Consider the following 20,523-nt stretch of genomic DNA (forward strand, 5'->3'; position numbering starts at 1 on the left):
CATTGGGGTGCATTGCCTCTTTAACTACATTCTTTTTATTTTTTGTTAATGTTTATTATTTTTGAGAGCAAGACAGCATGAGCGGGGAGGGGCAGAGAAAGAGGGAGACACAGAAACAGAAGCAGGCTTCAGGTTCTGAGCTGTCAGCACAGAGCCCGACATGGGGCTTGAACCCACGAATGGTGAGATCATGACCTGAGCTGAAATCAGATGTTTGACTGAGCCACCCGGGTGCCCCTAAATATATTCTTAAGTTGGGTAAGACCACATGGAAAATGTGACCCTATAAAAGACCCTTATTATAAATTCTCAGTGACAATATCTCCTGCCACTCTCCAACTGCCAAGGTTGAAACAAAGTCTCAGCTTCATTAAGGGGAAGGGTCTCCTTTCAGACTCCTTTCCTTAGGAAGGTCACAGGCTTTGTTTCCCATTTCTTGTGGCCTATGAGGCTATCAAAAGAGAAGTTTAAAGCCATTCAATTTGGGCAGTTTCCACTAGGGTGAAGGCTTGCTTTAAATCTAGCTAACATGTGCATTCCCAATTTCATTTCATTTGTAGCCTCAGAGTATTCCTTATTTTCTCACCAACCCAATGACGTATTTTGAAAAAAAATTTTAAATACTCATTTCATTTAGGATTTTTCTCAGCAAGAGGGTTATTCATGTTATCTCTCTAGTTTACCCCTACTGCCCGGCAATGGAAGTACTGACTCTACTTCTTAATATCTTTCATTTGTTTTCTCTTCTCCACTCTTCTTTCTAAGGCTTTAAATCAAGCCTATAACATTTCTTACCTGGATTACTACAATAGACTCCTAATTGATCATCATCTTATCTTCCACCTTGCTGCTGAGGTTATGCTCCAAAATACAAGTCTGATTCTTATTCTTCCTCTCCCTCTCCCTCATCCCCCACCTCCCCTCTTTCTCTCACACACACACCTATTTAAAACTCTTTAATGGCTCTCTGACACCACAGTATACAGTATAAATCCCAAAGCCCTCATGATCTGGAAAGTCCATTCTGATCAAACCTCAGCTCATCTCTCTGGTTTTGCCTCTCCTCTTCCCTATCCTACACAATTCAGTACAGTCATACTGAATTACATGCTTGGAATGTCCTTATCCTCCTCATCTCACCTTCATCTAGTTCATCCATGTTCAAGAATTACCCTAAATGTTACTTTGCCAATTTGTGTGCTACCCATTCTTTACACTACCTCCCCACTCCCATCTCTATGACACTCTTCTATTATGTATGTACATGAATATACTAAGCCTCAGAGTATTCCTATACTGGTTTACTTTCTGGCTCCTCAGAAGAGTAGAAGCTTCTTCCACACAGGGACTGGCTTCTCTCTTGGTATCCCCAGCACCTAGCATTGTGTTTGCTTCCATAAGATCAATGTCTAATATCAAACTGACTTTGAACTATCTCACAGTACTTCAGCTCACCAGTTAATACACCAGAGATAGAAAGGTCAGGCTTCAGCCAAAACAATGCTTCCATATCCTCTGAATTTTATACTGTGTGCATATGTTTATGCTTTAATTTTCATTTATAAAGCAATATGGTTACACTGTGCAAATCACAAAGAGCAAACGGGTACTTAAGATATGTGTTAAGATTAAATTTCCAGTGAGAGAATTACATACAAATTTTAAAAGTGCTCAACCTCAAACAATGTAAGGTGAAAATCACATGTTCCAAAAATCTGTCAGATGATACAGCAGATATAACTTTGTCAGATAGCTGACAAAGACATATACCTAGGATGCCAGTGAAAAATTATTTCATGAAGGGTTCATGGGTGGCTCAATAGGTAGAGCATGTGACTCTTGAACTCAGGGTCATGAGTTCAAGCCCCAGGATGGGGGTTGAGTTTACTTTAAAAAAAAAAAATAATACTAAGACATGAAAAAAAAAATTTCATGAAATACAAGTGAAAAAAACATGAATACATAATATTAGGATTTAATGTTAAATCAGTAAAAAAAAAATTACAAAAAACATCTGACCATTTCACTTAGATCTCCAGAAACTTACATATTTATGTCAGCAACAAATCTCTCTTGAAATTAGACAAATAGAGGATAGCCTTTCATTTGGGGTTTGCCATATATCTGGGTATATATATATGGTCATTTTAGTTACACAGAGGCAGGGACGCTTTTTCCTTTAAAAAGGCTTCATATATTATTCAAACTTAAGAAACTTCCAACCCTTCTCTCTCCTTCTACTGCAAACATCCCATCAGTCAACCGAAAACCCCTACAGGTTCCATATAATTGACACCACTCCTAACCATCCTGTTCACTCTGTGTCTATTGCTATAATCTTAGTTCAAGCCTTCACCTCTTACGTGAACTAGTACATCTCTCTGCTCTTTGTCATGCTCCCTTTGATACACCTTCTACACTGCAAAATAATGTAAATTTGATTGTCTTCCTCTGTATCAACAGTTCTGCACTGCTGACTGGAAGTTTTCATCTCTCTCAAGCTGCCATTAAGATCTGGTCCTTGTTGGGATGCCTGGGTGGCTCAGTTGGTTAAGTGTCCGACTCCTGGTTTTGGCTCAGGTCATGATCTCATGGTTCATGATTTTCAGCCCTGCATCAGGCTCTGCACTGACAACGTGCAGCCTGCTTGGGATTCTCTGTCTCCCTCTCTCTCTGCCTCTCCTCTGCTCATGCTCTCTCAAAATAAATAAACTGAAAAAAAAAAAAAAGATTTGGCACTTATTTATTACTGCTTTCAAATGATACCCCTCCACTCTCTCTCTCACCCTATACTATTCCCTCCAGCCACACAGGTGGTATATCCTATCTAGCAGAGCCCTTGGTGGTACTTTTCTTTGCATAATATGGATAGTGATATCATCAAATGAGTCCCTTCATTTTTCTTAGAAACACACCAAATAATGACCTTTCTGATAAGTTTTGGACCCTCCCACCCCTCCTCTCCCTGAAGTAGATACAAATAGACACTTTTCCATTCAGTCTCAATCTCTATCCTTGTCTCTGTTAGCTTTCCTACCTTGCAAACTTTAAAAACTCACTGAACTTGCCCAGTTCTCACTTTCTCATACCCGTTACCTCTCCCTAAGTTCCCAATCAAGCTGAACTAGAAATTCTCCAGTTCTAGTATGTACAAATTTACCTTCTCACCAATTAATAAGCACACTTTTAAAAAATGAAATTTCAAAACACAAACAAATGCAACTTTTTGAGGGGAAGGAGGAGTTCAAATATCCCAATAGCCAACCTTACATTAGCTAATCTCAGGGCAAACCCAGCACAAATCTGATGAACAATTTCAAGACTCATGTGCTTCCATATTTCTCATAAAACCCAAGGCTTTGTTTTAGTGCCTTCCTTATATTTTTCCATTATGTCCAGTTATAGTGTGTTGTATTAGTTATACTTCTTAAATGCTAGCCTATAAGTTCAGTATCTATTGTACTCCATTTTAATTTACTTACTTACGCAGGAACTTCTAAAAGTTAAAAGGTTCCTACAAGTAGACTCCTCTGGCTGCTTATTCTAGCAAAGAGATGCATGAACTGTTACATTATCTACTAATCTTTTCCTTTTCAGAGAACAAAATGGCTGAGTTCATATCATTTTTGGCTCCTGTCTTTCTAGGTGCTCACAACAAACTAAAGCACCATAAAAAGCACAAAGAACTTGTTGGTGGGGGAGTGAAACTCCCTCTACCATAACCCAACCAATGCTCGCTGCTTTCACCCCTTCTGAAATGTGTTCATAAGGAAATTCAACTTAAAAATGACCACTGCATACAAATAGTTGCCATCCTCTCCACCACCCTCCAGCTATCACAACTCCAACGCCAATGACATGGGAATCCTTTGGAGAATTTGTGGGCTGTGAAGTAAAATAAAAGATGCTGTTAAAATTGGGAACTTGTAAAGCCAATCCTCAAGTAAGCTAGCCTGTCAACAATATGGTCTGCCTATCCTAAAAGTCTTTTCATAGGTGCCTAAATTTTTCTTTTACTTTATTATGCTGCCTAAAATGCAACCACCTAAGTAAGAGATTACAAACATGCTTTTTAAAATGATAAACACCTACTCAACAATTAAGGATGTATCAATTATTTTACAATGTGAATTAATTCAATCATATTGCTTCTCCCTAAAACTCACTAAGAGATGAAGGTTAAGACACCTTCAGGAAGCTGGGTCAGGAAAAAAGAGATATAAGTAGCTTTAGCATCCCAGGTACCTTTTGGAGGAGAGCTAAGAAAGGTCTACATGAAGTGCCACATAGGGATGGGAATAAGATACTCGGTACCTGGAGACAGAGACACCAAACAGCTGTAATAAAGTTACCAAAATTTTTCCTCTGGCCAGTCCTAGAGAATAACATTTTTTTTTTTAAGTTTATTTGCTTATCTTGAGAGAGAGAGAGAGAGAGAGAGAGAGAGAGAGAGAGAGAAAACACGCACATACACATACCCAAACAGGGGAAGGGCAGAGAGAGAGAGAATCCTAAGCAGGCTCTGTGCTGCCAGCATGGAGCCCGATAAAGGGCTTGATCCCACAAACCATGAGATCGTGACCTGAGCCAAAATCAAGAGTTGGCCACCCAACCAACCGAGCCACCCAGGCACCCTGAGAATAACATTTTTCATATTCCCTTTAGTTCTCAGGCTAGGGAGTATAATATAGATATTAAGAGCCTAGATACTACTCAGATAAACCTGAATTTGACTTCTAGTTCTTTCATTCACTAGTTATAGGACTTTGATCTAGTTACTAATTTCTCTAGCTCTCAGTTTCCTCAGTTATAAAATGAAGATATTATCAACTTCATGAAATACTTGTGTAGATTAAGAAAATTCACAGAAGGGCACCTGGGTGGTTCAGTCGGTTGAGTATGTGATTTTACCTCAGGTCACGATCTCACGGTTCATGAGTTCGAACCCCAGGTGGGCTTGCTGCTGTCAGCCTGTCAGTGCAAAGCCTGGTTCACATCCTCTGTCCCCCTCTCTCTTTGCCCCTCCTCCGCTTCTGCTCTCTTTCTCTCTCAAAAAATAAATAAAAACATTAGAAAAAAAGAAAATTCACATTAAAGAACTTGGCACAGTTCTTTATTGGCAAACAGGCAGGCAGAGTAAGAAATCTCACAGTTTTCTTTCCCTCATTCATCTGATGTATGAACATGTACTTCACTCATGTTAAACACTCATTTTTTTTAAAGCAGGAGTAAAATAAGAACTATCACTCTAGAAAAAGTGAATGTTATAAAGAATGAAACAATACCAAAAGAGATCTGCTTTAAAGAAATTTATAACATGGGGCACCTGGATGGCTCAGTTGGTTAAGCGCCTGACTTTGGCTCAGGTCATGATCTCACGGCCCGTGGGTTCGAGCCTCACATTGGGCTCTATGCTGACAGCTTGGAGCCTGGAGTCTGCAGCCTGTTCGGAGTCTGTGTCTCCCTCTCTCTCTGCCCCTCCCTGCGCCCCCCCCCACCCCACGCTCTCTTAAAAGTGAATAAAAACATTAAAAAAAAAAAAAAAGAAATTTATAACTATGCAGCATTCTAGTATGACTGAGAAGCATCAGGAGCTGATATAGAAACAACAGAAAACTTAATAAAAGTATAGGTAAGTATTCCAAAATCTCCTAGGTCCATAGGTTTATTGAACTTTATTAAAAGGGCTTCTAAAGGGAATTCTTTAAAGTCATTCTTAAAGGGAGTGACTTTAAAACACAAAAATAAAGCCCTAATAAAGGAAATATAACTGTGATATTTTAGGGGCAGATGGTATCAACACTTGAGGCCTAGAATTGCCATCCTATTTATAATCCTTACTTAACCATTTGATGTTAGAATCTAAGCTGTAGGCAGCATATCCCAGAGATGGCCCTATCATATCTCTGCTGACAATCTGACAGGACAACCTGCATCACTGGAGCTTGTCAGGATAGTGACCTGTAAGAGTGTTTCAAAAAAAAAAAAAAAAAAAAAGAGGGGCCTCTACCCATGAATATTTATTTTTTAAAGGAAGTACATGCTAAATCCTGGCAAGACTGAAGAAGGTAGTATTAGAGAGGGACCAAAGAAACAAAGTACACCATTCACTTTCTGAAATAAAGCCAAATTATCTGAGTCATCTTGCTCCTATAATCATTCTTGGTGTATCACTTGTATCATTTAGTGTATCATTTTAGAAACAGAAGACAACAGAGAGATAATTAAAGGTTCCAGTGGTTCTTTATGTTGGGAAGTAGTAGAGGTATTTAGTAATGTGAGAGACCATTTTTGGTGTTTCATGACTGGAGGCTGGGGGAGCACTACTGGCATTTAGTGGAGAGAAGCCAGGGATGTTATAGCATATTGAAAAATGCCTCCCCTTCCCCAAAGACTGCTCACACCTTCATTTCAGACTTACCACCTCCAGAACTGTAAGAGAATAAATGTGTGTTAAACCATGCAGTTTGTGGTAATTTGTTACAGCAGCCACTGAAAACGAATACAAATGCCAAATCTTCTGCAACAGATGGAACAATCCTATACAATAAAAAATTGTCCCAGCCAAAATGCCAGTAACACTCCCACTGAATTAAACAGAAGAATACGAAGAAGTGAAGGTTAACTGAGAAGGCAGAGGAAAAGTATGGAGGACTAAATGATACATAGGGGAAAGAAACAGTAGTCAACAAGTTTAATAAAGTTGCAAGTTTTACCCATATATTCAGAGATAATAACTATTTTTGATGGGTCAGCTATAAAAAATGTGAAGCTTATTACATTCAGAATAAAAACATACCTTTTTTAAAGGGAAGGGGAACTAATAACGCAAGTTTGCAGATTTGTTTTTTTTTTTTTTTAAGTTTATTGAGAGAGAGAGAGAGAGAGAGAGAGAGAGAGAATATATGAATCCCAAGCAGGCTCTGTGCTGTCAGCGCAGAGCCCAACACAGGGTTCAACTTCACAAACCATGAGATCATGACCTGAGCCAAAATCAAGAGTCAGACATTTAACTGACTGCACCACCCAGGCACCCCACAAGTTTGCAGATTTATATTATCTGTATAATTGTTTAAATAGGCTTATTTTGAAGTCTCAGTATTATAGATAGCAACAGGATAGCTTAATCTAACCTTGCATCTTAGTGTGTTTGGGTTGCTATAACAAAAATACCATTGACTGGGTGGCTTAAACAACATTTATGTCTCACAGTTCTGGAGGCTGGGAAGTCCAAGATGAAGGCCCCAGAAGATTTGGTGTGGGGTACAGGTCCGCTTCCTGGTTCAAAGACAGCTACCTTGGGGCGCCTGGGTGGCTCAGTCGGTTAAGCGGCCGACTTCGGCTCAGGTCACGATCTCGCGGTCCGTGAGTTCGAGCCCCGCGTCGGGCTCTGTGCTGACAGCTCAGAGCCTGGAGCCTGTTTCGGATTCTGTGTCTCCCTCTCTCTGACCCTCCCCCGTTCATGCTCTGTCTCTCTCTGTCTCAAAAATAAATAAACTTAAAAAAAAAAAAAAAAAAAAAGACAGCTACCTTGGGGTACCCAGCTGAGTTGGTAGAGCATGCAACTCTTGATCTGAGGGTTGTGAGTTTGAGCCCCATGCTGGGTGTAAAGATAACTTTAAAAAATAAAAGAAATTGGGGGCACTCGAGTGGCTTAGTTGGTTAAGCATCTGACTCCTGATTTCAGCTTGGGTCATGATCTCAGTTTGTGGAATTGAGCCCTGTGTCGGGCTCCGTGCTGATGGCACAGAGCTTGCTTGGGATCTCTCTCTCCCCCTCTCTTTGCCCCTCCCTGACTCACACACTCGCTTGCTCTCTCTCTCTCTCAAAATAAATAAACTCTAAAATACATAACTTTTTAGAAAACATATATAAAAAAACAAAAACAAAAACTGTTGTCTCCTTACTATGTCCTCACAGTAGGGGCAAGAAGGCTTCCTGAGGTCTCTTTTTTTTAAATGTTTATTTATTTTGAGAGAGAGAGACAGATCATAAGCGGGGGAGGGACAGAGAGAGAGGGAGACAGAGACTCTGAAGCAGGCTCCAGACTCTGAGCTGTCAGCACAGAGCCCGATGCAGAGGTTCAAACCCACGAACCGTGAGATCATGACCTGAGCCGAAGTCAGACACTTAACCAACTGAGCCACCCAGGCACCCCTCCTGGGGTATCTTTTTTAAGGATACTAGTCCTCCTCATGAGAGCTCCATCCTCATGACCTAATCACTTTCCAAAGGCCCCCACCTCCTGATACCATCACACTGGGGGTTTAGGATATCAACATATGAAATGTTGGGGGGCAGAGGGAACACAAAAATTCAATTTGTAATCAATGGCAGGAGCCCCACTCTATTGTTTCTCACTACATACACTCTTTTTATTATACCCCTATCTTTTCTTCCTTCTATCTATTTTAAGCTTACTAATGGCACCAACGTACATTGTTTAACCCATCCTATGGTACACAATTTACCAGTCCCCATTTCTTTGCTGTGGCCTCTTAGTTCACACTCTCTCCATTACTGTTATGATATGGGAAATAGCCCTAACGCAGTCCACATCTCCACTACAGCTGGAAGAGTCAAGAGATTCTTCAAACTGTAGTAGTCCCTTATGCCTCTTTTCTACATTACTTTCCAGTGCCAAAAAAATGACAGTCTCTCCACTACTATCAAGGAGCCAAAGTATAGCAGTCACAGAGATAGAGACAGATAAAAAGAAAGAAAAGAAAGAATCCCTCTATAGAGCCCTTCTTATCCCAGAAGGATAGAGAAGAGAAATGACAGAGACACAAAGAGACTCCTTTTTGGTTCTACAGTCCCCCAGAAATAATAACAAAATAAGCTAGACTGTCCACCTAGGAAACGGGAGTGGGTGATAGTTGCAAGAAATACGGTGTCTCATCAGTATCCCATCCTGAAGTTCTTAAGCATTCAGGAATAGAAAGCATTACAAAAACCTTTATACCCAGAAAACTAAATTTACTGAGTATAAGAGGAATGAAATGATTAGGTTCGGGACAGATAAACAAAGATAATTTTTGTTGGATCAACAAAAAGGAAGTAGAGTGAGGTAGTAGTAGTGATATGGTGAAAAATGCATGGGCCTAGGAGTAAAGACACCAGAATTCTAGTCCTTGTTCTGCCATTATCTAAGACCAGTGCTACTCAAAGTGTGGGCTTCACACCAGCTATCTCTAGTCCATGACAAGATTAAAACAGAAATTCCAGTGCAAGCATTTAGAAATTTTTATGACAATTTGATAGAGTAATTTTATGTCTGTGGAATTAAAAGTTCAGGCTTGAAAAATTTATGGATGGCAAATTATCATATGAAAAAATGCCCAGTATCATTAGTCACTAGGGAAATTCAAATTAAAACCACAATACTATACTATTATACACCTATTAAAATGACTACAAAAAATTAAAACTACCAAATGGGTAACTGAACTCTCATATATTACTGATGGGAATGCAGAATTGTAATCATGACCTTGGAAAACTGGCAATTTCTTAAAGTTATACACCTATCACATAATCCAATAATCCCACTCTAGGTATTTATCCAAGAGAAACAAAAACTTACATTCACACATTGTACACTAATGTTTTTAGCAGCTTTATTTATAATCTCCCAAACTGGAAACAACACAATTACCCATTTACTTAATGAATGGATAAACAAATTGTAGTACATTCATTCAATGGTATACTATTCACCAAAAAAAAGGGGCAGGAACTACGCATACCACAATGATATGAATGAATTTCAAATGCTAAGTGAAAAGAAGCCAGACTCAAAAGGCTACATAATGTGATTCCATTTATATTACACTCTAGAAAAGAAAAACAACAGACAAAAAGATTAGGCTACAGGTGGGGGGAAGGGTTGACTACAAAGGGGCAGGAGAAATTTTCTGAGGATGACAGAATTGTTTTGCATCTTCACTGTGGTTACAGAATTGTACACACTTATCAAAACTTATAACCACACACTAAAAAGGGCAGATTGTACTGCATGCAAATTGTACTTAATTTTGGAAAGAATTTGGGCTTATATTTTGTATGTGTTTTTATTTTTATTTCATTTTCGAAGCCATTAATTTTTATTGTATTTTATAAAAGTGCTGGTACACAAAGATTGGAAATTTTTAAAAAAAGGTCCTTTCCTCCAAGTAAGTTTGAGGAGCACTGACCTAGACATATAACCCCAAGTCACTTTACTTTCATTTGATAAATTCAGAAATGGGTCAAGATGGTTTTTAATATATCTTCCAGCCCTGACCCCCCCCAAAAAAAAACAACAAAAACAAAAACTATGAATGTTAAATGATTTTTGGTTTCCTCAAATGCCTACATAATACGAGTTACTTCCATACTCCTAATGTTGGAAGCACCATCACATTCTCCTGGTTTTCCTCCTATACCTTTGGTTTCTTTGGAGTCTTCTCTGTACTTTTTCCTTTGCAGTGCGTCAGAGTAAGTGTTCCTTCAACTTTGGGTCCTGGAGCCTACTGTTTCCTCACAGTACACTCTCCCCTGCAAGAAGCTATCTACTTTTAATAGCTTCAACCGCCATCACTATGACTCCTCAGATGTCTCTTCTCTTTCCAGACCAATATTCATTTGCTTATTGAACAGCTCTACTTGTAAGTCTATCTAAAACCGAACTAATCATCTTCTCCCCAAACCTTTCCTACTATCCCGTAACATTCACAAATAGCACCTTTATATACCTAGATGTCTGAGACAGAATCCTAAACTTCATTCTGACTCCTGTGACTTTTTCCCATCTTTCTTCCCTTATCTTCCACTTCTCTGCCACAACCTTATTTCAAGACACCAGTATCTTCCTTGGATTAATGCAACAGTCTTCTACTCATCTCTATGCCTACCCCTTCTCCACTATAGGCAAGTAGCTCTTTTTCCAAAAACAAAAACAAAAACAAAAAACCAAAATCTGGTTATGTCACTCCTCCAATTAAATTTTTCATGGACTCCCCCTACACTTGGAATACAGCCAAGATTTCTTAACATGGGTTACAGGCCTTTCCTAATCTGGCACCTGCCCTCTTATCTCTTCAGCTCAATTTACTGCATCTCCCACTAGCTATGCCCTATTCATTTGGAATTATCAATTCCCTAAACCCACTGTCTCTCCTTTCTTGTCTCTGTATATGTATATATCTGTCCCTCTCTCTTTCTGCCCTTCCTCCTTCAGGCCTTTGTACATGTTCCTCCTGCCAGAAACATCTCTCCTCTAGGTTTAGCTAAAAACTTATTTCTTCTAGGAAGCCTTTCTTTACCTCCATGTTTTGTGCTCCCATAATAGCTCCCTACCATGCTCCAACTGTATTGTAACACCTATTTGTGTCTGTATTCTCATTAACTTTTATGCTTTTTGAGCATAGACACCTTGTCTTGCTCACAGTAGTATCCCCCAGATCTGAACCATGCCTGGCACACAGCAGTCTATCATATTAAGTTTATTAGTAAGATTCCATTCACAACTCAAAATTTATTTTTTTTTATTTTCATCTAATGTTTTATTTATTTTTGAGAGACAGAGAAACAGAGTGTGAGCAGTGGAGGGGCAGGGGGAGAGGGACACAGAATCCAAAGCAAGCTCCAGGCACTGAGCTGTCAGCATGGAGCCTGACACGGGGCTCAAACTCCCGAACTGTGAGACCATGACCTGAGCCAAAGTCTGACGCTCAACCGACTGAGCCACCCAGGTGCCCAAAGACACTACTACTTCTTTTTTTTTTTTTTTTTTAAATGTTTATTCATTTTTGAGAGAGAGAGAATGTGAGTGGGGAAGCAAAGAGAGAGAGGGAGACGCATAATCCAAAGCAGGCTCCAGGCTCTGAGCTGTCAGCACAGAGCCTTACATGGGACTTGAACTCACGAACCGCAAGATCATAACCTGAGCCAAAGTCAGACACTTAATCAACTGAGCCACCCAGGTGCCCCCACAACTCAAAATTTATTGCCTCTCTAACTTCTGCTCAAACATAATCACCTTCTGAAATAGTTTTTAAAATTCCAAGAGCTGTCTCTTGATATCTAGAACACTTACAACCACCGTTCCTGACAGAGAAACACATTTTAATATTAACCAAAGAGAAATAAATTGTAGAAAAGAGTATGTATAGAAATTAGCCAAAAGCCAAATACTACACACATCAGTTTTCTAATTTCTGTAACTAATATGCATTCATTCAACAATTTTAGAGAGAGATTAAACTAAGGTCTCTTCTATAACTGAGATTCTACAGTTTCATTAAGTGGAGCACAAGGGTGGCTCAGCCGGTTGAGCATCCAACTCTTGATTTCAGCTCAGGTCATGATCTCAGAGTCGTGAGATAGAGCCCCCCTCACCTCCCCCCCATGCCCCCTGTCAGTCTCTGTGCTGAGCATGGAGCCTGCTTAAGATTCTCTCCCTCTCTCTTTCTCTGCTCTTCTCCCCCACTTGTGCGCTCTCTCTCTCTCTCTCTAAAATAAAAAAGTATATAAATTTAATTAAGTATGTGAATGCCTACTATGCACAAAACTTTACAGAATTCTATCCTAACAACCTTTTGTACTCTCTCAGCCTCCACTTTCTACTCCCTCACAGTTTGTCCTTACCTTCTATTGCCTGTTTATTTCTTCACCAATTCTATAGCATCTACGTATCCTTCATCTAATGAAATTATTCTGATTACATCTGTGCATTTTGTCTATGTGTGCCTGAATGTTAGCCTAAGCTGGTGTTAATGGGATACTGCCATGGTTCAAAACATTTTTTTAATAATTATTTATTTATTTATTTAAATTTTAGTCCTTTTTAAAAAAAGTTTTTATTTATTCATTTAAGTAATTTCTATACCCAACATGGGGCTCGAACTCATGACCCTGAGATCAAGAGTCACACACACTTATGACTAAGCCAGCCAGGCGCCCCAGTTCAAAACATTTTTAAAAGTTGTTCTTTTGGAGGGCATGCGGGGGGGGGGCGGGGGGGCGGGCCATGTTGGGTATAGAAATTACTTAAATAATTTTTTTATTGTTCTTTCAGATTTACCTTCAGATCTAGCAGCACATTCCTTCCTCATGTTTTGAGGACTAATGTGACTTTTGAAAGCAGTCAGCTGTCATTCAAACCCAACTATGATGAATATCAAGAGAGATCAAACTGAATAATACTGCAAAATGTAGTAGACTATAAAGTAACAGGACTGGTTTTCTATGCAGCTTCAAATGATTCCAACATCATCAATGGTAAAGGTATATAGTTTCTCAATGTTGATTATTTTCAAAGACTATCACTTCCCTTGGCTACTTGGTTATCAGAGTTTGATCACAGAAAAAATGTTTATGATGTAATATTAATTGAAAATCTTACAATTCTAAATTATGTATACTATGATCTACAATATAAAAATAAGAAAAAGTAAAAATAAAAGTATGCAAACAAGATTTGGAAGTTAATATGTAAATAAATAATAATGCTGCTGTGAGAGATTAGCTTTAACCTCTTTCAAAATCATTTCATGTTGTGATTTTTTGTGTGTGTGTGATTTTGAATTTTTTTAGTGTTTATTTTTGAGAGAGACAGAGCATGAGTGGGGGAGGGGCAGAGAGAGAGAGAGAGAGAGAGGAAGACACAGAATCTGAAGCAGGTTCCAGACTCCACACTGTCAGCACAGAGCCCAATGTGGGGCTCGACCTGAGCTGAAGTCGGACACTTAACCAACTAAGCCACCCAGGCACCCTGTGTGTGTGATTTTTTTTAATATATTTTTTTTAAAAAGTCAGAGTCAGGGTGCCTGGCAGGCTCAGTTGGTAAAGCATGTGACCCTTAATCTCAGGGTCACGAGTTCAAGCCCCGAGTTGGGTATGGAGCCTATTTAAAAATAAATACAAATTTTAAAAATAAAACAAAATACTAAAAACAGAACAAACTGAGGGTTGATGGGGGGTGGGAGGGAGGGGAGGGTGGGTGATGGGTATTGAAGAGGGCTTCTTTTGGGATGAGCACTGGGTGTTGTATGGAAACCAATTTGACAATAAATTTCATATATTTAAAAAATAAAATAAAATAAAATAAAATAAAATAAAATAAAATAAAATAAAATAAAAACCAGTCATTACACCCGACGCTAATATAACGTGTGTCAACTAAACTCAGAGAAAAAAAAATTCAGAGTCATTATTTCATACCCATATATCATATACATTTGTTCTTCTTAGTAAGAAATAAGACTTAAAATTCTTTCAGTTTTCTATTTCTAAATGCCACAGGAAAGGTAAGGCTCACATTTTTGAAAATATATTGCTTTAACCAGAATGTTGAGCATCCAGATAAGTAAAATCTTTCTGAAATCAGAGCATAAGCTCTTAAGGTCAGTTTAATTCATTCAGCAATGAAAAAATATCAAATACCCTTTTGTCATAAATACTACAATTTAAAATATATGTGAACAAAACCCCAAACTATTTTTTTAAAATATATCGAAAAGGCGGCGCCTGGCTGGCTCAGTCAATAGAGCTTGATCTGAGGGTCATGAGTTTGAGCCCCACATTAAGGGCAGAGCCCACTAAAATAAAATAAAATAAAATAAAGTAAAATAGAAATGTGAAAAAGACTAAAGGGGTCAATCATGTGTTTCTAACAGTTAATTACTCTCTTGTAAAAAAAAAAAACCAAAATTATTAATAGAGATTCATAATACATCAAGGACAATCTAAGATATTTTCCCTTCTGCAGACTTCCAGATACTCTGTTTACTAAGGATCTCCAACATAATTCAGGAATAGAAAGGCCTGTGACCAAGAAATAAGCCATGTGGGCTAGCAAACAGAAACAGATTTAAAGCAAATAAGTGAGCCATTTTATCTCACCACACTTTGGGTTTTGTCCCAAAAAGTTCCATTAGAAGTAATAACATGAGGTTCTGAGTTCCTGAAGGGGTGGTTGTTACTATAAAAACAGTCTGAGTTCCCGAAGTGGTGGTAATTAGCATAAAAAACTGAAATTAAATAGGTGGCATCTTAAATCAACTCCATAAAAATCTAAAGATTAATAATAATTACTTCCATATCTGACTCACTACGAAGATTTTTCTATGAAAACATAATGCTGCAACATTAACTTATATACACAATAATTTTCTAATTTTCCCAATAACTGTGATCAGCTTAGACATTGGGAAGTGTATTACATCTTTAACAGTCCAATCACAAAAGTTTTAAAACATTAAGAAAAGATGATCATTCCATTCCTCATCCCAATTTTATTACAAATCTTACTTTACCAATTTTGATGTAACGTTTCATGCCCACCAGCTAGATAATGTATGAAACATCTAGTTGTCACTGCAGAGCAAAAGATAAAACTAGCTTTAAACTGTAAAACGGCAACCTGCATACAATCTGTCTGGTTAGAACCATATAAAATTTTACTTAACCAGATCTTATACGTCAAACTCTAGGTGCATTAACAGTAGAAACATTGTCTGCACCTAACAAATAACCAGATAAAGTATAGATCTGCTCAGGGAGGGAACTAACATTCTAACCTCCTTCCAAAATGACAAACTAGAACGGCAAAATTACACTCAGGCACATGGAGTACTCTTCTCTCAAATCACTCCACAGAGAACTTCATCATTTGCTCCGCCCTCTAATAACTCATGCAAAAAAAGTTCAGCACCATCAGAGGGAAACAAGGCATAGAGAATTCATAGAATGGCTTAGGGCCTTTCCTCCAGGCGGTAAGAGGATCTGCGTGTGCCCTTCGCAGGGGTCCAAAGAAAAAGAATAACTGGGGGCTTGGGGAATACTGACACCCAGAAACTGACTTTCTCTCCAAGAAGTTTCTGCCGCCATCCCTATTTTATCAGCAGGAGGATCCGGCGCCATCGTCCCAGTCTTTATGATTTTATTATGGGGAGGTGGGAAACGCCACCCAGGATTCCTCCAGGCCTTCCCTCTTAAGGTTGGAGGGGGAGGGGGGGCTCCCCCTCATTCTTTTTCTTTAAACCTCTGTCTTGAAGGTACTCCTCAGCACCCCTCTTTACAGCGGCCTATCCCCCAGGATCGGTAAAGGCGCTGTCGAAGCCACCATCCTCGCCGTTAAGGCGGGAGGGCCCGAGCACGCCAGGGCCACGGCGATGGCTCTGAGGGGCCCAGAAAGGGGAAGGGCAGGCCAGGGACTAAGGGAGAATGACCTGACCAAGGAAGAATGGAAAAAGGAGGTGAGAAGATGCACTGCACCCCAGGGCTGCACAGAGAAGAGAAGATGATGAAGAAGGAGGAGGGCGGTGGCCCGGGTGCGGCCCCCCACCTCTCCCGCCCCCAGGTCCCCGGACCGGCGGGGGCGGATGGGATCGGCCCATTCCCCGGGTCTTAGCTGACAAGGGGGGGTGGTAGGGGGGTGGGGGTGTCTCCCTCCACACTGCGAAGAGACCGAGAACAAGGCATGGGGTACGCGGGGGGGCTGTCTCCCGCCTGAACCCGGAGACCCGACGCCGTCGTCGCCTCTTCCTCAGAAGGGAGGACGGGAGCTATGGGTAAAGCCCGAGGGAGAAATGCATGAAGGTAAGGGGAAGCCCAGGGCGGAACGGCGGTCCGCTCCAGACCCCACTCTCCACCTTCCGGTAACCGCGTCTCTTACCGGTGATGGCGGTGAACTGCTGAATTAACCCCTTCAGCGCCGAGGACGCCGCGGAGCCCCCGTGGGCAGCCATCTTACCGCCGCCGCCGCTGCCGCCGAACAACAACACAGACACACACGGACCGCCCTCCCCCACCTCGCCGCGCGGTTTGCGCAGGCTCATTGACCGCCCCCAAACTCCGCCCCTCCCGCCCCGCCCCCCCGCGGCGGTCAGCGCAGGCGCACTTCCAGGCCCGTCCGGGAGCGCTCTCTGCTCTCCGGGTTGGCTGCCCGGTTGCTGCCTGCTGGCTGCATCCTTCCTTGCAACCTCTGGTGCCTTCCTCTCCAAGCTCTAAGGCCGGTGTCACAGATGCGATATCTGTTCCTGGTTTCCGAAATAAGCTGAGGGCTCGGCAGGTAGTAGGCTCTTCGCGTTTCAGTTTCACAAGGTTTATTGACAGACCCAACTGCCGTTGACAGTTTTTCCTTCTTTTTTTTGCAGCTCTACAGCCCTCTGCTAGGTTTCCTGCAGCTCCTGTCAAAATACAAATCCTACCTCATCGCATTGAAGCGACTTTCGCACCTGCTTGCCAACCTTTAAACTAATTGTTTGGCTAACCTGGTGCGACGATCCATCCAACAGAAGTAAAATCCCAGAACCCTTCTGTGCCAATAAAGCACTGGACGCAACAGTCTGACATATAGTAGATTTAAATAAATGATTGTCCAGTCCACTTTCCTTCAATACATTCGTCAATCCATGCCTCCCCTCAAGATTTCACTTAGTTTCCTGGCCTATAAAACGAAGAGGTGTCATTTATGTAAAAAGAAAACGTGTATATGTATACACACTATATGTGTATATGTATAGAAAGGGCACTGGAAAGTTGTACACAAAACGTTACTGGTTACCCCTAGAGAAGGGAGCAATGGGGGGGGGGGGGGATGGCAAAAAGAGACTTTGAGGGCTTTTTATCCTTTGTTTTCAAACAAAGATAATATTAGTATATTATATTTTTAAAACAATTATAGGGATGCCCGCAAATCTGATTATCCTTCCCTTTATTTATGAGAATAAAATTAAGGAAACTTATTTTTAGGGTCTAACCTCCCACCCACATACTTTGCAGCTACATAGGAAAATGGCCCTATAAAAGATGAGTCGTCTGGAGAATTGACCCACCCTGAGTCTAAATGTGCTATTGGGGTGAATTAAGAAATAACCACGTCTAGGGCGCCTGGGTTGGCTCGGTCGCTAAGTGTCTAACTCTTGATTTTGGCTCAGGTCACGCTCTCACCCTCATGAGAGTGAGCCCCATGTTGGGCTCGGCGCTGAGTATGGGGCCTACTTGGGATTCTCTCTCTACCCCTCTCCCACTTGTTCTCTCTCTCTCACAAATAAACATTTAGAAAAGGTTTTTTTTAAAAAAAGTTTTTTTTAAATGTTTATTTGTGAGAGAGAGACAGAAAACACGGGCGAGGGACAGAAAGAGAGAGGGAGACACAGAATCTGAAGCAGGCTCCAGGCTCTGAGCTGTCGGCACAGAGCCTGATGCAGGGCTCGAACCTACCATTGGTGAGATCATGACCTGAGCTTAAGTAAGATGCTTAACCAACTGATCCACCCAGGTGCCCCAAGATAAATAAACATTAAAAAAAGAAATAAGTCAAATCAAGATAACTATAGAGTTATAGCTGCAGGAAATATGACTGATATGATTGAAGCTATGACTGCTGTGATATCAGGAAACAGGCTCCTGAAGTGCCTGGGTGGCTCAGTCAGTTAAACATCTGACTCTTGATTTTGTCTCAGGTCATTATCATCCGGTTCATGAGATCAAGCCCTGAATCAGGCTCTGTGTTGACAGTGGAGAGGCTACCAAGATCTGTAGATTTATTTTCAAGGTCTTAGAATTCAGTGATGTGATTTTTAGGTTAATCTTGAGAAAGTGGTAAAGATTATGCTATCCACAATTCTAGAAAATATTTTGTAGAGATTAAAAAAATAAAAGATAATGAGGCAGGAAGTTAATAATACAACTTTGAAAAGCCTTTTTCAGGGCACCTGGGTGGCTCAGTCAGTTAAGTGATTAAGCATCTGAATCTTGATTTTGGCTCAGGTCACCATCTCACAGTCGTTGTGTAATTGAGCCCCAAGTTGGGCTCTGACTGAGCATGAAGTCTGGTTGGGATACTGTCTCTCCCTCTCACACTGACCCTCCTGCACTTGCACTCTCTTTCTCAAAACAAATACACTATATTTAAAAAGCCATTTTGAACTAACATATGAAAGATCTTTAGAATCATAAGAAAATACCTTTAAATACATTCCTCAAATCATGAAAATACGTTTTAAAAAAATGGGCTATCCTCAGAAAATAAACTGCAAAAATATTATATATTGAATAATGAAAAACTAAAATTTTAGATAACAAAGTAAATATCCCAAAGCTAAACATCAGTTACTATTTGAATTATTTCACCAAATTACACTAGGATTTGTTTTTAATTTTAGGTCTAGGTTTAAGACTTCCTGTCCCAAAACAATTTGTAACATGTTACTGTAATTTAATGAAACTGGACAGAGTAAATGAGCTAGAAGGTACAGTCAAAATAATCTGATTCAACACTTGGCTTTTATCATGACCCTCCTGAGATTCAGTTTGAGTTGTTCAAGGTTATAAAATGGTAGGGTGGATCCTAGAATCCAAATCTCTTGAATCCTAGACAAATGTACTATACTTTGACTTTAAATGGCAATATTTCTTTTGTTTAAAAAACATAGAATTATAGGGGCATCTGGGTGGCTTAGTCAGTTCAGCATCCAACTTCAGCTCAGGTCATGATCTCACAGTTCATGGGTTCGAGCTCTGCATTGGGCTCTGTGCTGACAGCTCAGAGCCTGGATCCTACTTTGGATTCTGTCTCCCTCTCTCTCTGCCCCCTAACCGCCCCCCCCCCCCCCCCCCCGCTGCATGCTCTCTCTCTCTCTCTCACTAAACATTACAAAAAGTATATATTTTTAAACCAGATAATTATATTAGATAGCTTTTAAAAATTCAACTGTGGACACAAGGCATAGCTAAAACATAAGGATAAATGTTGAAGGGAAATGTAAAAAAGACATTCAGAAGTAGTATTAAGGAAATGAAAGCCAGAGTAGATTTTAAAGCAAAATGTATCATTAGAGATAAAGAGGATCACTACATAATGACAAAAAGAACAACCAGAAAGATAAAATAATTCTAAACCTGTATGCACCCAATGACATGATCTCAAGGGCGTACAAATAAAGTTAATGTTTAAAGAAGAAATTTGACAAATATGCAATTATACAACCCCTTTCTCTCAGGTAAAAGTAGTAAAGATACAGAAAATACTTTTTCTAGTCAAGCATATGTGGCACAAAATAAAAATTGACCACAAGAAAGTCTCAACAAATGTCAAAGAGCCATTATAATATAGAACATGCTCTTTAAATACATATCAATTAAAAAATAATAAATAAATGAATATCAGTTAAATTAGAAATTAGTTTTAAAAAGGGCACATGGCCAGCTCAGTCAGTAGAGCATGTGGCTCCTGATCTCAAGGTTGTGAGTTCGAGCCCCACATTGGGTGTAGAGATTACTTAAATAAATAAACTTAAAAAATTAGTTTTGAAAGAATAACTTAAGCTCATATACTTGGAAAGTTAAAAACAAACTTCTAAATAATTTGTGAACCAAAGACAAAATAAAAATGGTGTATCATCCAGAGTACCAACAGATAACAGATTAAAGGAACAAATTATGAAGGTGTGGGTGGGATATGCTGGAATCAAGGCACAGTGGAGGATCTGCAACTTGCAACAGCAGGATAGTCACAATCTCTGGGTCCAAAGG

At 40.0% G+C, this 20,523-nt stretch overlaps 1 protein-coding gene and 1 long non-coding RNA gene across 3 annotated transcripts in view; one reads left to right on the forward strand and one right to left on the reverse strand.

The window, feature by feature from the left end:
- UBXN7 (UBX domain protein 7) overlaps positions 1 to 16,912 on the reverse strand; it is a 59,561-nt gene extending 42,649 nt beyond the window's left edge. Inside the window, exon 1 of one of the 2 annotated variants that reach the window (XM_060639638.3) lies at positions 16,661 to 16,912. In XM_060639638.3, the coding sequence (XP_060495621.2) occupies positions 16,661 to 16,823 (163 nt within the window). In that variant the 5' untranslated portion in view covers positions 16,824 to 16,912. The remainder of the gene's footprint in view (positions 1 to 16,660) is intronic. The other variant, XM_060639637.3, reaches the window with a different exon arrangement.
- LOC132683573 (uncharacterized) lies at positions 16,881 to 17,371 on the forward strand. The gene is made up of 2 exons (XR_009612291.3): positions 16,881 to 17,056; positions 17,142 to 17,371. It is a non-coding gene; the product is annotated as an uncharacterized LOC132683573 (long non-coding RNA).
- The last annotated feature ends 3,152 nt before the right edge of the window (positions 17,372 to 20,523 follow it).

The sequence above is a fragment of the Panthera onca genome, chromosome C2, assembly GCF_046562875.1.
Source record: "Panthera onca isolate mPanOnc1 chromosome C2, mPanOnc1 haplotype 2, whole genome shotgun sequence".
Lineage (NCBI taxonomy): Eukaryota > Metazoa > Chordata > Mammalia > Carnivora > Felidae > Panthera > Panthera onca.